We start from the raw sequence: 17,391 nt of genomic DNA on the forward strand, positions 1-17,391 counted from the left end.
TTTGTTTAACGTGCGTAACTTTGGCTCGGGTATGGGTACAGCGTCCATGCATATTGTACCTGCTAAATTGTATTAATTAATGATTTGATATTTCAACGATATTAATTAAAATACTTAACAATGTCGTAGAATTTGTCAATGTTTTACGTTATATGTTTCATTAGAAATGTAGAACAATACATTTATACTATATTTTGCTTCTTGGTTATGTAAAAGAATTAGCCTGAGTGAATTGTCCCTTTAAAACATCTGCCTTCAGTCATATTACTATAAATAAATAAGTAAATATATGCACTGCTGACAAGTAAACAAATCATGAAATTAAAACTGAAGGCATCAATTTGTGGATTGTTAAAATAAAAAATCTGGATTCAAGCACACGTAAAAATTTTTAAAACAATTTTCTTCAAAAAGTGGGTAGCGTTACGTTACATGCAGGGCTGGATCAATATATCGATATATAGATACTTATCGGTTTTAATACGATTTAATACGACATATAATGGATGCAGGCTTTTAGCCTCTATATCCATATCAATATTACATGAATTCAATGATACAATTATTACTACTTCTAGTGTAATTATAAATGTTCTTTGTATCCATATTCTTCTAATCGCTATATGTAGAGTATACAGTATACATAATATATACATGTAATTTACTGTTCATTTGAGTTAATAAGCATATATTAAAGTATTTGTTGACAGTTTCTCCAATGATTGTCTAAAAGAATTTCAAATTTCTTGACATCTGTTGCATCTATAACATGCTGGGGTAAATTGTTCCAGGTATCTACAACTCGAAAACTGAAAAAATGTTTTCGAATATCAGTGTTACATCGTTTTTTGAATATTTTTAAGGAGTGTCCTCTTGTCCTGCTGTTGGTATCCATTTGGAAAATAGACGATGTGACGCGCTCATCATAAATATTTTTCAGGATTTTGAAAACATTTATCAGGTCCCCTCTTTTCCTACGATGTTCTAGGGTAGGCAGCAGTAATAACGCTGTATATCGCTGTATCGTTTTAACAACTCAACCTACTGCTTTTATTATAGAAAGAGGAAATTCCAAACAAAATTTATTCTTAAACATCATTCAAGTAAGAGCATTTCAATCAAAAGGAAGTGTTTTAAGCATCTGTGTCACCTAGATGGATTAGAAATGTCTTTTCATAGCTAAGAATACGAATTGACAGAAATAAATCAACACAGATGGTGAACCAAATCAAATGTTTGATAGGTTTTTGCCAGGTTATAACGTTAGAATCTACAATGTTTTTTTTTTAAATTGTCTTTTTTCGTCACATTATTCAAAACACAATGGTCAACTGAATTTGAAAAAAAGAGGTCCAGTATCCTATCGTCAATACGTATCGTGAATTGTTTCAGTGTATTTTCAATACGTATCGTATCGTTTTAGACCTTCCAATACCCAGCCCTAGTTACACGTACATTGTAGATCTTTTGAAACTCATTTTGCAGACCTCGTTTTTGTCGGCTTTATAGATCTACATGCATTTAAAAAAGACTCGCTTTTTATTTTTGAAATGGATTGTTATTTGTTTACTAGAACACCAGAAACATATATATATGTTTCTGGTGACACGCACAAGGTTTTATAATGTCCAACTAGGCCTAGCTAAAAGAGAAAAAATACGGTAGAGGGGAAGTAACTCTTACAAAGCGAAATGCGTCGTGGCCTTTGAACTCTTCAATTTTGGAGATAACCTCTGGAGCAACATGGCGGCTGCTAGAACTTTATGGAGATCAGGGAGGATTCTCTCAAGAAATCGTATACAATTTTGCAATTATTTATCAGATTATATATTTAGAAATGTTTTAAAACATGCAGTGTTGGGGTGCAACCAACATCTGTTCGATGTTGTTGCTTTGGAGTGCCCAACGCGCTATTGTGACAATATTGCCGGTTACACAACTGCACAATCAACCTACAAATTTGTTATCAACTAACCAAACAGATCTGTCTAAGTTTGACTCGCTGGTTTGACCCACAAGTCAAGTACTTCGATAGCGTAACCGTATTTTCATCCAATACATTTCTTTAGATCTGTCAATGATCCATTCTAATATCTTTGTAATGAAGTATGTTTTTATCATAAATGCAAGAAACATGCATGATAGCTAGATAGACTGTCTAGAATGCCAGAAGTTTCTTATTAAAATACCTAGCTCGGCTAGTACTGTTCAATTTGTAGTAATCTGGAAACATAAGACTCACATGTTTCTAATATACAAATGTGTATGTGGAATGTTTATAACGTAGCCAGCCCTGGCCCTGACACCAGACTTAGACATTATGACAGATAGACCGATGTCTGGTTTAGGGCCAGAGTGCAGTCCTTTATCAAAACGTTGAATAAGCCGACACCATTTGGTATCGGGCCAGGTCATCTCTGATTCATACTTCTTACAAAATATTACCACCAAGAATTGCCACGTGCACTTACCTTGGTCTTTTCAACAACAATGAATAATAAATGTATACCTACTCATAGCCATCGATTTCATGATGCATGCATGTTCTATTGTATCAACACAGTAGTTTCTATTCCGGAACTTTAGATTTTCTCGTCGTTGTCACCATTTTCTCGCAGTATGCAAATCATCTTTAATCTCGACGGATTGGTATATTTGGGTAGATATAATATTCATTTGTTGAAAAGACAAAGGTTAGTGGTGCTTCTCGGTGGTCAGTCTGAATTGGAGATGACCTGGCCTGATACCAAAGGGTGTCGGCTTACTCCACGTTTTGATATAGGACTGCGTTCTGGCCCTAAACCTGCAGACATCTATCTGCCATAATTGCTAAGTCTGGTGTCAGGGCCAGAGTATCTCAGGCTAGTTTATAACCATCCAATATTCATTATATCCTTAATAAAGAGCTCAAACTTAGATGTTCAATGCCAGTGTCAATTGCATTTTAATTTATAGAGTGGGGTTTTAAGTCAGAGTAAAACAAATTCTGACATTTCAATGGAAGAAGAAAAAATTATTAAGATTTTTTGTATTGTAAAGAAGAAGATTTATTTCCAATATTGATATTAAAGTCACAACTGGTTCTGATTTTCGTAATACAGTATTTAAGTAAGAATCCCAGCTCACACTGTACACAATTACTATATATATGCAGGTTTAAGTCTTCAACAAATTAAAATATTTAAATCTGTTCTATACAAGGATGTACAGGTAGATGACGAGGAAAAATCACTCAAGGTTTTGGATGAATACATCACATGTGGTTTGTGTTTGTGCACAGACTGTAATGTTAGGCAACAATTTTCCTTTGATGTCCGCTGTCCCAGCCTTTGACATAGCTTGCGGGTACGAGGGTTGCCATCCTACTTTCTGAAGTGAGCTGTCATTATTCATGAAATATCGTAAGGCCATTCAAAAAAATATGTGTTTCCGGTAACCTGACCTACCCTATAAAATCAGTGCCTACTCAAAAACTTTTTATCAGTTTTGTCCTCAAGCAAACAAATAACAACCTAAATTTTGTTTGGTTTTTCACAAAATCAGGAATTTTGATACAAATTCTGTAAATCTATATAGCTAAGACACCAATAATCTCCTGGTAATCAAATCCATGGTTTATATAAGGTTGAATAAAGTCTACTTCAGTTTTTCACTGCAAGAAACTTGGATGAAGAGAGAAAAAAAAAATCCTACTTACGACCCTTCATTTTTAAAGGGTGTTACCGGAAACAAGAATATTTTTTTATTTGACCTAACTTCATAAGCATCTTGCTTGGTGTTATTTAAGTAATGTAAAAGAGACAGTTATATATATACTCATTTTCCTTTTTCCAGATGTGGCTACTGCTGTCCGGCCGATGTCCAGTTTATCAAGTTTACCTGACACTCATGAAATGTTACGACAGTCAGTGAGGGACTTTGCAGATAAAGAATTGATACCAATAGCAGCAAAATTAGACAAGGAACACCTGTTTCCTTCTGAGCAGGTAAAAAAAATTTGTCCCTCCTTAAAAAAAGTTTCACTTTTCCTTATGTTATCAACAAGTGCACTTTAAGATTTTTCAGTTTTTAAGTGCAATGAGTTCTTATTGGATTGAATATGGTATGCATAATATATCTATTCATACAAAATAAAAAAAATTCTGGATCAGAATGATGGCTTCAGCTGGCATACAGGGATAATACCGGTAGACATTGTAGCTTAATGAGCAGAGTATCTGACTTGTCTTTGCCAAATTAGAGTTCTTATGTTCGGACCCTGGTTTGACTGCATGTATATTTTCTATTCCTTCTTTAGAACCATATTTTATGATCTCATTATATAATTATACTTGTATAGGTGAAAAAGTTGGGAGATATGGGCCTTATGTGTGTAGACATACCTGAATCTGATGGAGGTACAGGACTTGATTACCTCGCCTACGCCATCGCCATGGAAGAGGTCAGCCGAGGCTGTGCATCCACGGGCTGTATAATGAGTGTTAACAATGTAAGTCTTCACTGGAGATCAAACTTTTATTGAATTACTACACCGTGTATAGATAGGGTTGGATGCCGGTACCCAACACCAATAGAGTATTGTTAATTATTTTAAAAAATACTGTAACATACCTGTTTTAAATAGTACCAATACTCTATTGATACTTTGAAATAATAAACACATGATTTTATAAGGAAATCCAAATGTTACTAAAGGAGACAGCTAGCTAACTAGTGCATGTAAAAATATGATCTTCGAAAGTCTTGCAGTTCTTTTTTTTAAAATAAAAAATAACAACAATTTGTCTATTTTCTTATATAATTACAATGTCAAAGCATTTTATTGCAGCCGGTATGGTATCATAATGTTCTTAATGTTACAAACATTACAAACTGAATGAATATCAGAATTGTGTCTTATAACAGGAAAATGATATATCCATTGTACTCCTTTGCCATATGGTTCAGTCCAAGTAAATTTTAAAATTGAAAAAAAAATTAATTGTCTGTTTATTTATTTTTAAAGCATTATTCTCCATATCTTTTGGCGTACAGACATTCTTCATAGACGTGAAGCTTATTATTTAATTTGAATAACTCAATAGGTACTAATCAGGCATTAATTTCCATGCTTTTAGGATAAGCAAATAAAGTTGTGGCATATTGATATTTAAGTCAATAGTTTAGTTTGGCCAATGACTGTGTTGCTTTTAAAATCCCCTGTGAAGGTTGACCAATGACTGTGTTGCTTTTAAAATCCCCTGCAATAATCTTCTGTATGTATGAGGTAATAATACTTGACGTATAATTCTTTTGGTCTGACATATAATTCTTTTGGTCTGATGTATAATTCTTTTGGTCTGAGGTTTAATTCTTTTTGTCTATCGAAAAATAACCTCAAACGTCTATCCAATAAAAATAAGTGTAACATATGACATTAAATTATAAATATTTATTTGTCCAGTCCCTGTACCTCGGGCCGGTAAACAAGTACGCCACACCTGAACAGAAACAGAAGTTTGTCCATCCCTTCCTCTCAGGCGACCGTGTTGGCTGCTTTGCCCTCAGTGAACCAGGTAAATTAAAATAAATGTTGTGGAACCTGAAGGAACAGGAACAATGACAGTTGATTATATGACTCTTTCATATGTACATATGTTATTGTATGATAGAGCTATTCCACCCGAGGGTACAGAATTCTTGGGTCAGAACCGAGGGTCCTGAGGTTTCTGACCAGAAATTCTGTACCCGAGGTGGAATAGTTCTATCCTACATAATTTACATATGAAAGAGTTATTTTCTCACATTGCTTGTCAAATTACTTGCATAAAAGGTGAGGCAGCCATTTTGTGACAAAATCTGAACTTCTTAAATAATTGATCGATTTTAAAAATAAGAACGCCATTAGAAAGAGCTCATCAAAGTTTGGTTTATATTGAAAATATAAACAAGAAATCTTAGGTAAAACGGTTTGAAATGCAAATGAAAGAAATGAAATGTAAAACGGTTTGAAATGCAAATGAAAGAAATGAAATGGTCTTACATAGCTGTCTTTCAAGGGACAACTCTATCTTACATGGCTAGCTATGTGAGAAAAACCAATCTAATCAAAATTAGACTTGAAAGTCTAATTCACTACAATGCTCTACGATGCGTTTTAATACAAGATTTAACAACCCCTGTTCTGAAGTGACTCGGAACAGGATGTTGCTAGATCTTGTATTGGAGTGTATTGAAAAGCGTCAAAGTGGAATTACACGTCTTATTTTGATAAGATTGATAATATACCACTGTCATGGAATGGTGTTCCCTATACGTGACTTTATCTGACCTTTCTCGTATCGTCCCGTCCCATCTTGCTTTGATATGTTAGACAGCATTAAATTAATAAATCTTAGAATCATTGAACCTTTAAAAACAGCATGTTTATTAGAATATCAATTTTACTATTTATGACATAAAAGTCCCAATTTAAAAGGTCTGGGTACCAATTTTCAATCTTAGATATTGATTGTAGGCAATGTATGTCAACTCATATAGATCTTTTTATCATTTTCACTTAATTACAAAACCATATTTGTAACTCAAGAATGAAATACAAAGTATGCATTAAATACTGAAATTTACTGCAAAATGATTTTTCTGTGATTAATTAAAATGCATATAATTAGTATTAATTACTTACATTTTGTTCTACAATTTAGCATTTATAGTCAGAGAAGGAAAAATTGTTAATTTTTTATACATTTTGTAAAGTCCTTCAAATTTTCTATTATTTATAGGCAATGGTAGCGATGCTGGAGCAGCCTCCACTACAGCTAAACTAGACGGAGATTCCTGGGTCCTCAATGGAAGCAAAGCCTGGATTACTAATGGCTATGAGGCAGATGCTGCTATTGTAAGTTTCCAAACAAAACCCACTGTTTAGATTGATTTGTTTTTATGTAAGCCTTGAAAAATATACAACTGGAAAAAAAAAGTGAATTTTAGTTCTATTGTCAGGAAGAAACATATTTACAAATCTAACAAGAAATGTTTGTTTTATACTTCCCAGGTGTTTGCAACAACAGATAGAGGAATGAAACACAAGGTAAATACAGTATGACTTGTTTAAGCCAGATCCCTGTGTATTACAGAATAATTATATGGTATTTTGTTTAAGCCAGATCTCTGTGTATTACAGAATAATTATATGGTATTTTGTTTATAACTTATAACAGTTTAAACCTGTATTATCTCAGTCTGACTAGAACACACATCCTTATTCTCACTCTGATAAAAGGATCCAACAACATCCCATTAGGGGTCTCTTGATTCTGGTGAACTTTTGAATTGGCCAGTCAAATTGTTACTTCCAGAATATTGGAAGTAAAGGAGAAGGTACGTGAAGACTCGAATATGGCCTCAAAATTAATTCTCCAGTAAAGAACAACATATTTTGCCATATAACAGCTGAATACATTTGCTAACACATTACATCTCGAAAATATCCCGCATGTGCCAATTATGTTCACTATGACGTCATCAACATGCAGTTTCCCGCCATTTTTCACAAAAATCCTTGAAAAATCATACTTTTTGAGTGGTTTTCTCTAAAAATGAATGTGGCCACCTTCGTGGAGCAGAAAGAGATTTTCACATGTTGTGTATCGTGTATTTACGCATATCCATGCAAAATGTAAAGTTGCTCCAAGGTGGCGGCCAAATCCATTTCAAGCCTTTTCTAACCTAAAGATGATGAATTTCTAGCAAAATTTGGCGAGAAGAGGAAAATCATCAATTTGATGACGTCATAGGTGGGACACATCGTGTACATGGTTATAAAAAAATTATGTTTTGATGAATGGCAAGTATGAGAGTATTTATTGATATAAAATTGATGGGGATCAGAGTTAATTTTTTTCAGCCTGAAAAATTAAGGCCAAATACTGGTCCTATCATATCTACTCCTTTTAGTGTAAGAAATGGTTTGCAATACCTTTGGGAATGAATGTATGACATGTAGCAATATTGCCCAAATAGCACAACATAGCTAAATGTGTATGTTGGCTTGGTTGAAATTTTGTTATAAGTTGATGTATCTAGGTTGAGAAAATGCTTTTGAACTGAAGTTCAGCAACTATAAAGGTCACCAAAATGTGACCCCTAATGGGATGTTGTCAGATCCTCTATGGAACAGTGTGATAATAAGGATCTGTAATTAATCAGATTGGAATAATCTAGCTATACCAGTCAATTAATCTGGTCCCTGTAACATCCATAGAGTTTAGGCAAGATGTGCTGTTTCATCATCTACTTGTCATCTACTTCTCCATTCTAGAGAGAAGAAAATATTAGGTTTTGTGGCTGGTAAACTTAAATTGTAGATCATTATATCTAAGTTGCAGACAAAGTTATGCATTCCTGATAACTATACAATTTGCTGATAAATGTGTTAACACATTACAAATGCAGTTGTGCAAGTGTCTTACAACATAAAATGAATGCTTATTAAAAATATATATACATAATGTAAAAATAATGATATTTTGAACAAGAACTGTTTTTGCTGTTTAAAGGGGATAAGTGCGTTTTTGGTGCCAAAGCCAACACCTGGTCTGTCTCTGGGGAAGAAAGAGGACAAACTCGGTATCAAAGCCACATCAACTTGTTATCTTATATTTGAGGACTGTAGGATTCCCAGAGAAAATCTACTCGGGGAGCCAGGCATGGGCTTCAAGATTGCTATGGTAGAAAAAATTTCTATATTAATTTTTATATTAATGTTAACATTAATTATTGATATTTACTATACCAATATCTATTATGACATGTGAGGTTTTTTAAATTGATCAAATCGTATTATTTGTGAGAAGCAATAATAAATTAAAATTGCTGTCAATCTGTACCTAATACTGTCATGAATACAATTTACACTAAGGTTATGCCAAAAAGATTGCTTCCCATTGGTTCTGGAAAAGAACATGTTTCAACAAAATTTACAGTGAATAGTCAGGCAAAAAAACCCAGTCTAAATGCACTCATTGGCATTCAAAAAGTCTTTATATATCAAAATGACGGTAAACTTATGCTTGTGTTGTCCAGTTTGACCATTGAAAGTGTGGAAAAGCCCTGTGTAAATTAAACACAGTTCTAAAATTAAATTCGCCTTACTCTTTGAAAGCGAGCTTATGTGGAAATATCAACACATATATAGCCAGCCGGGAGGACGTTTTAGGATTTCCATAATATGCATATAAGATTCAGCATGCAGAGAGATTTTGACAAGATTTTTTTCCTTTTTTTTTCATGAGAAATTATACTGGATATATTTACACAGTTTTTACTGACTTAAGCCTATCTTTGCCTTACTATTTACTTTAAAGTAATTTGAAAAATAGAAAAGATAAGCTATTAAAATATTTCTCCTTGTCTAAGAATAAAAAGTTTCTGCACCATGGTTTGAGCTGCTTCTCAAAACATTTCTAATCTTCAGCAAACCTTGGACGCTGGAAGAATCGGAATAGCTGGTCAAGGGTTAGGAATTGCTCAGGTAATTTTATATAAATCATGACTTGCTGTTACAGTATAAACAACGTTGTACGTGTATGTCATGATGCAGAACAGTAGTAGAAAGAATCATAAGCATTCATATAATCTTTTTCTTAGATTTAATTAAAATTTGAATTTTCAACAGTTAAGTTTTGTCCGTATAACATGTATCATCATTTTCTAAGTAATCTTATCTTGAATGTAAAAATGAGAAACGTTTCTTTCTGTTGGAGTTGTTGGCCTAATAATCAAACTTGTGATACATGACTTTGCTACTGCAGGCTGCTTTTGAATGTGCCATTGATTATGCCCAGAAGAGGGATGCCTTCGGATCACCAATATCACGCATGCAGACAATTCAGGTACAGAGTTTACAACCAGCTTTTTAAAATTAATTTAATTTATTAAAAAAAAAATTAACAAAAATAAGAGAAAAAAAAAGAAAAAAAACCCACTACAATCAGTCAATCACACAGTTTGTTAATTTCCATGAATATACTAAATGTAGTTAGAAATACTACATATTATATCTTGCTGAAGGAACATGAAATGGAAAGAAGTTTTTCATTAATAAGTCAATTCCATTATTCAATCATTAACTTTTAATGCTGATGGAGATGTGTTTGTTTTTAGTCCAAACTGTCTGATATGGCCATGGCTATTGAGAGTGCTAGGTTGTTAACATGGAAGGCTGCTATGCTGAAGGATGATGGCAAACCCTACATTAAGGTAAACCTGTTTTAGCAGTAACCATATTGTAGAGTTTTGTGTCAGGGCCCAGGTGAAGTAAGCACTAACACCATCATTATGCTAGTTATTTACAAGTATGTGTTGGATGAAAATGCGTTTTAAAGCTAAATTATACCTTTACATGTACTTTCCATGTGATGGTTTAGTTTTGTTTATTAGGTTCAATGTCCTAGTAACAGACAGGGTTATTTAGAATAATATTCTGTTGATGAATTTAGACTTCGATGTTTGTTTTAGGTTTATAGATTACATTCACAACTTAAGAACCATTGGATTTTGAAAATAAAAAATAATTTTGTGACATGACATCTGATGATGATATTTGATATAGAGTATTGATGCAATATTACTCTTGTGCATAAAGTTGCTTTGCCTTGAGTATGTACAATGTATACATGTGTTCTCCTTACAATTAAAAAATCATCATTGGAAATTAGAAAAAAAGGTTCTTAATAAGTCATAAATTCCTGGCCCCAAATTCATGAAACGATTTTAAGTCTAAAACAGTCTAAAGCTTAGACTTAACCAATCGTAGATGATGTGTTACAAAAAGTTCCATCATTTTTGATAAGCTAAGTAAATATTTTTGTCTTAGACTGTTTCATGATCCTGAGGCCGTTTCTGTATTTTGTCTCAAAAAGTTCCATCATTTTTGATAAGCTAAGTAAATATTTTTGTCTTAGACTGTTTCATGATCCAGGTGCCGTGTCTGTATTTTGTAACATGAAAGATTTTTTTCTACCCTTGCAGGAAGCAGCTATGGCCAAATTAGCAGCTTCTGAGGCAGCGACTAACGTCAGTCACCAGGTAAGTAACAAAAGAAAGATGCTGTTAACTAAAGCCGATTTCTTGTTAGTATTGCTATAAATGTGGAGTAAAACTTGTCTCTTTAATGTTATTTAACATAAGAGTGCACAGCCAGACCAGGGTAGGGTATGAACCCTGATCTCTCCAAACTATAGCTATAACCAGATGATCTACCAATTTAGCTACCTCCTCGCCGGGGATTTACCCAACACAGAATTTCACTCTTTGTTCCCTGACTTTTTAGCCCACCATCTCTCATATTTCAAATGTAGGTTCCCCTAGGGGTCTAGTTGTGCATATTGCATTTTGGGACCAATCGGTCAACATAATGGCCGCCAGGCAACCATTTTGAATTTTGATATTTAAAGTTTGTTACCGCTTTTTCTCAGAAAGTACCGAAGGGATCTCTCTCAAATTTCACATGTAGGTTCCCCTAGGGATCTTATTGCGCATATTGCATTTTGGGACCAATTGGTCAACAAAATGGCCGCAAGGCAGCCATCTTGGATTTTGATAGTTTAAGTTTGTTACCGCTATTTCTCAGAAAGTACTGAAGGGATCTCTCTCAAATTTCACAAGTAAGTTCCCTCAGGGGTCTTATTGTGCATATTGCATTTGGGACCGATCGGTCAACAAAATGGCCGCCAGGCAGCCATTTTGAATTTTGATATGTAAAGTTTTTTACCGCTATTTCTCAGAAAGTACTGAAGGGATCTCTCTCAAATTTCACATGTAGGTTCCCCTATGGATCTTATTGTGCATATTGCATTTTGGGACCAATTGGTCAACAAAATGGCCGCGAGGCAGCCATCTTGGATTTTGATAGTTAAAGTTTGTTACCGCTATTTCTCAGAAAGTACTGAAGGGATCTCTCTTAAATTTCAGGTTCCCCTAGGGGTCTTATTGTGCATATTGCATTTTGGGACCGATCGGTGAACAAGATGGCCGACAGGCCGCCATCTTGGATTTTGATAGTTACAGATTGTTACAGCTATTTCTCAGAAAGCACTACAGGGATCTGTCTAAAATTGCATGTGCAGGTTCACCTAGGGGGCCTAGTTGTGCATATTGCATTTTGGGACCGATCGGTGAACAAGATGGCCGACAGGCCGCCATCTTGGATTTTGACAATTGAAGTTTGTTACCGCTATTTTTCTTAAAGTACTGAAGGGATTTGTCTCAAATTGCATGCGTAGGTTCCCCTAGGGGCCTTCTTGTGCATATTGCATTTTGGGACCAATGAGCGCACAAGATGGCCAACAGGCTGCTATCTTGGATTTTGATAGTTAAAGCTTGTTACCACTATATCTCAGAATGCACTGAAGGGATCTTTCTCAAATTTCATGTGCAGATTCCATTAGGTCCCTGGTTATGCATATTGCATTTTGGGACCGATCGGTGAACAATATGGCCGACAGGACGCCATCTTGGATTAGTTTGTAACAGCTATTTCTCAGAAAGAACTGAAGGGATCTGTCTCAAATTTCATGTGCAGGTTCCCCTAGGGGCCTAGTTGTGCATATTGCATTTTGGGACCGATTGGTGAACAAAATGGCCAACAGGTAGCCATCTTGGATTTTGATAATTGAAGTTTGTTACTGTTATATATCTCAGAAAGTACTCAAAGGATCTTTCTCAAATTTCATATGCAGTAATACGTACTAAAAGTTTGAAAAGCAGAGAAAGGATCCCTCTTTCGTTTGTCATAGATCATTCTTTGGTGGGCGCCAAGATCTCTCTGGGATCTCTTGTTGCGGTATTAAGTTTAAGTTTTATTAAGACGAAGTCTCAAGTGACCTATTCTAATCGCCTTTTGCCCGTCGTCGTGCGTCATGCGTCGTATGTCCGTAAACAACTTACATTTTCGACTTCTTCTCAAATACTGCTGAAGCAAATTCTATGAAATTTTGCACAAACCTTAAAAGGCATAAGGCCAATCAAAATTGTGAATTTTATGGTCCCCACCCCCCAGGGGGCTGTGGGAGGGGCCAAAAGGGGTAAAATTGACTATAATTCACTTCAGAGATAGAAAGGTCTAAAGGTTCTTTACAAAAATTGTGAATTTTATGACCCTGGGGTCTCAGGTTTTTTCCCCTTGGGGAAGGGGTTAAGTTTACTATAGTTTATATAGGGAAAACACATTTTTGAGCATTATTTGGTCATTTGTAAAAGGAAATGAGTCAAATGTTGTCAGAATTATCCCTATGAAATGGCCATTGAATCCTATTAACAAATTTTCCATGACTGACTCCCAGGGGCCTTAGGGGTGGGGCCAAAATGGGTCAAATAAGCTAAAACTTCAAAAATTATCTTCTGAAATTATGGAACTGGTAGAATCAAATACTCTTCATAGATGGAAAGGTCTTAAGGTCCTTTACAAAAATTGTGAATTTTATGACCCTGGGGTCTCATGTTTCCCCCTGGGGAGGGGGTCAAGTTTACTATAGTTTATATAGGAAAACACATTTATGAATGTTATCTGCTTATTTTTCATAGGAAATTATTCAAACTGGGGTTAGAATTATGAGCCTGAGAAAGCATTTTATCTTCATATCTATATTGGTCCTGGCCGACCCCCAGGGGCCTTAGGGGCAGGGCCAAAAAGGGTCAAATAGGCTAAATCTTCTGAATTCACAGATTTGATGGAACCAAATTCTCTTCATGGATTGGAAGGTCTTAAGGCCCTTTACAAAAAATGTGAATTTCATGGCCCTGGGATCTCAGATTTTCCCCTGGGTAGGGGGTCAAATTTACTATAGTCTATATAGGAAAAACACATTTATGAACATTATTTGCTTACTAGTTTTAATAGGAAATGAGTCAAACTGGGTTAGAATTATTAGCCTGAAATAGCATTTTAACACCATATCCATATTGGTCCTGACTGACCCCCAGGGGCGGGGCCAAAATGGGTCAAAATGGCTAAAATTTCAAAATTCTTCTTCTAAATTCACAGGTTTGATGGAACCAAATAATCTCCATAGATTAAAAAGTGAAATTTATAAAATCACTGACACTGACTGACTTCTAGTTTGGTTTTAATTTGTTGTTTAACGTTAGCAAAGCAAATTGGAATTTTAAGCATAAGGTTTGGTAACATTATACACTAACTATCAAAATGAAAAAAAAAAATCTAATACAAAAGTTCAACTTTAAAGTTTATTCTTATTCGTAAATACTTTTTACAGATTTGAACCAACTTTGCAATGCTCTTTCTGTAGCAGCACTCAGGTGACCGTCAAGGCTCTTGGACCTCTTGTTAGAGATTATGAAAATATTTACGGTTATTGAAAACTATGTTAAGTATTTAAAATTGATTAAAATGTGATTATACATGTCATTTACCAGGCTATCCAAGTGTTGGGAGGGATGGGATATGTAACCGATATGCCTGCAGAGAGACACTATCGGGACGCAAGGATTACAGAAATCTATGAAGGCACCAGTGAAATTCAGCGCCTCGTAATAGCTGGCCAACTTCTGAAGGAGTATCCCTCAAGCTAACACTTTCCTGGATAAGAGTTTGAAAAAATATTTTGAGAGAAAGCATATTGAATTTAGTACATTAAGGAGACGTTTAATGAATGATTTTACTTTGAAGTTAAACTTTATATTTTGGGTGATATTTTAGCAACGGACCAGGTAACTATCAAATGGCAATGTGCTAAAAGAAACATATATTTATATTTTGAGTTCCCAACATCATCATCTCCTGAACTAATTTGTTTAATCTGTGATATATTGTTGAGTTGCCTTATTTGTGATATATAATATTATCATATTTCGTCACAATCAATTTAGATAATTCGACTCTTTCTCAATTCAGACGAGAGTGGTCTAAATTTAAGTATTATCTTGACATTATATGGAAATTTGAATTCGGTTTAAATGAAACGTACAAGTATGTCCATTTACAATACGTGGAATAGGTTGACAGTGACCTTGGGCAATATGAAGAAGCTATTGATGAAAGTGGGAAAATATCCACCAATAATGAACTCGCAGTTAAATAGAGTTTGGTACATGTACTAACATGTAGGTACTGATACAATTAATACAGCACCATTCTTTAAATGTAAACTTATCTCTTTTTATCAATATGTTACCAATTTATATCTGAAACGTCTTTGATGATTTGTTAAGGATGTGCTTTCCTGTTAATTCGTTTTCACAATTCTTCATAACGATTGGTTCCTGTAAACATATTTTGGTGTAAACAAATTTAAGCACAGAGGATTTTTTGAACAGGCTAGCGAAATGACGAATTCAAGCATTTTAAGCAAATGCTATACAAGAGATACAGAAAATACAATATGCACAATTCATACTAAGCGCATCCTCGATACTCCAAGGGTTCCGATCACATACGATCTCTACACCCCTGGACTATCTCATAGTAAAACTAGAGGCAACTGGAAAGAACAGGTAATTTAGTCCTTTGATGTACATCAAAAGAACCGTATAACGGCACACTGTGGTTGACTTTGTGGCTTTGAAGTTGGGCGTCGCTCTCTCTGTAGTCTTCAAAGGAAATCTTTGCAGGCCTGTGATTGGTCAGATATTTTCTTCTGAACTGCCTTCAGTTTTACTATGAAATAGTCCAGGGGTGGATATAACGTCAGTTATGGTAATCCCTGGAGTATCGATGATGACTTAAGCGCAAAATGCCCGACATGAAAAAAAAAAAAACAAAAAAAAAACGAAAATATGATTTCCGCTAAAATACTGTCCACAGTATTTGAAGGATTCTGATAGCCGTCAATGTATTATGGCTGTACAAGATACGTGGTCAGTTTATATAGCCCCTAATAACATAATTACATTTTATGCTAATAAAAAGTAACTGTAAAAATAAAATACTTATTTACTATGTTCATTACTTTGTGAAATGGCGGATGATATCTGTTGATTTGAAAATTAATATATACCATTGTGTACTCAGGTGTACATTTGTAATGTATGTCAGTAATGCATTTAATGATAATCAAAATTCACGAAGGGTGTGTATTTTGCAAAAGGTATTTTTACACCAATGCTTCGTATTAATACTTCTTATTTAGTTTAAAGCTTAACATAGAACTAGGAAATAAGAAGATTATCATTACCAGTAAGCAAATATTAGGAAAAATAACAATTCTTTTGTATAAAAAATGATAAAATCATATGATTACATCTATATGTATTTGGTTTTGTTGCTTTCAGTTGTTGAATGGTATTTTTTGGCCAAATTGCTGTGGTGAAATTGATAGTCCTATTTATATGTGTGGAAGTATGACTGTGTTTAAAAGGTATTGTTAATGTTTGTATATTTTTGAATGAAACTATAAATTGTATTAATTGGGGTAAGAAAAAAAATCATACTTTAAACATGTAATAAAACTTATGAATGTGTACAAGTTTTGTGTTGATGTTAAACAGCATTGATGTCATTTTGACTCCCCTCCCCTGCCCCTGGAGGTCGGTCAAGGCCAATCTGGCTATAATATTCGTACCAAGCTTTACTAATTCCCCATGGAAATAGATCACATTATGGTCAAAACTATTTTTCTCTACACACACTAAAGTAAAAAAAATTTGTTATCTTCAAAATTTGATGTCGCACTCATATGTCTTATATAGTTTGAATTACAATAAGAAGAAAGTGTTTACTATATGATAAACATATATAGGGCTTATTTGTACCCAAATTGTCTACATCATTTTATTAGATATTATGAAATTTACTTGATTTTTGTTTGAACAAACACACTCAAAAACAACAACATGGTTAAAGGAAAACACATATTATGTAATTCAATGTTTGCTATGTAAACTTGAAAAAAAAACCACTCGGGAGTATTCATAGGACTTTAAGCAGGTAACAAAAAATATTTAGACCCAAAGTTAGAATGCTAATTCATCCATACATAACCAGATATAATATACTTTATTATTGAAGTTAAATTAGAAAAGCCATGAAGAACAACTTAATGACGTTGCCATATTAAATAGTAGTAATTTAATCATTACTTTAATAATTTTTTAATGAAATTCTATTTTTGATTGATAATAATTTGTTTCCCATTTGAATAAGTTTGTAACCCATACATTTCTACATTTCTATAATAAAACGTGTGTTTTCCAGTCCCTAATTGTAAGGATTTTCTTTTTCAATATACATAAGTATACATACTGTTTTATCATCAGGAATAAAAAATTATAACATCTTTGTATTTATTATCCAAAATTCCTAGAAACATAATTATTGGGATCCTAGGCAGTCCCGTCTCGCTCATTTAAATTTGCATTAATTTAGTATTTGTATATAATATTCTGTGAAGAAGT

General features: G+C 34.1%; 1 protein-coding gene across 1 annotated transcript; it reads left to right on the forward strand.

Annotated features, from left to right (window-relative positions):
• The first annotated feature begins 1,708 nt into the window (after window positions 1-1,708).
• Window positions 1,709-15,773, forward strand: LOC138332365 (short-chain specific acyl-CoA dehydrogenase, mitochondrial-like). The gene is made up of 12 exons (XM_069280445.1): window positions 1,709-1,795; window positions 3,835-3,986; window positions 4,340-4,489; window positions 5,444-5,555; window positions 6,762-6,877; window positions 7,034-7,069; window positions 8,538-8,708; window positions 9,455-9,511; window positions 9,792-9,872; window positions 10,144-10,239; window positions 11,011-11,067; window positions 14,416-15,773. The coding sequence occupies exons 1-12, from the start codon at window positions 1,744-1,746 to the stop codon at window positions 14,569-14,571; spliced, it is 1,236 nt and encodes a 411-aa protein (XP_069136546.1). The 5' UTR covers window positions 1,709-1,743; the 3' UTR covers window positions 14,572-15,773.
• Window positions 15,774-17,391: the final 1,618 nt, after the last annotated feature.

Source organism: Argopecten irradians, chromosome 9, assembly GCF_041381155.1.
Source record: "Argopecten irradians isolate NY chromosome 9, Ai_NY, whole genome shotgun sequence".
NCBI lineage: Eukaryota > Metazoa > Mollusca > Bivalvia > Pectinida > Pectinidae > Argopecten > Argopecten irradians.

Coding starts and splice junctions, on each gene's coding strand:
- LOC138332365 (XM_069280445.1), top strand. CDS start 1,744: ATGGCGGCTGCTAGAACTTTATGGAGATCAGGGAGGATTCTCTCAAGA. Junction 5,556..6,761: donor CTTTGCCCTCAGTGAACCAG/GTAAATTAAAAT, acceptor TATTATTTATAG/GCAATGGTAGCGATGCTGGA. Junction 11,068..14,415: donor CGACTAACGTCAGTCACCAG/GTAAGTAACAAA, acceptor GTCATTTACCAG/GCTATCCAAGTGTTGGGAGG.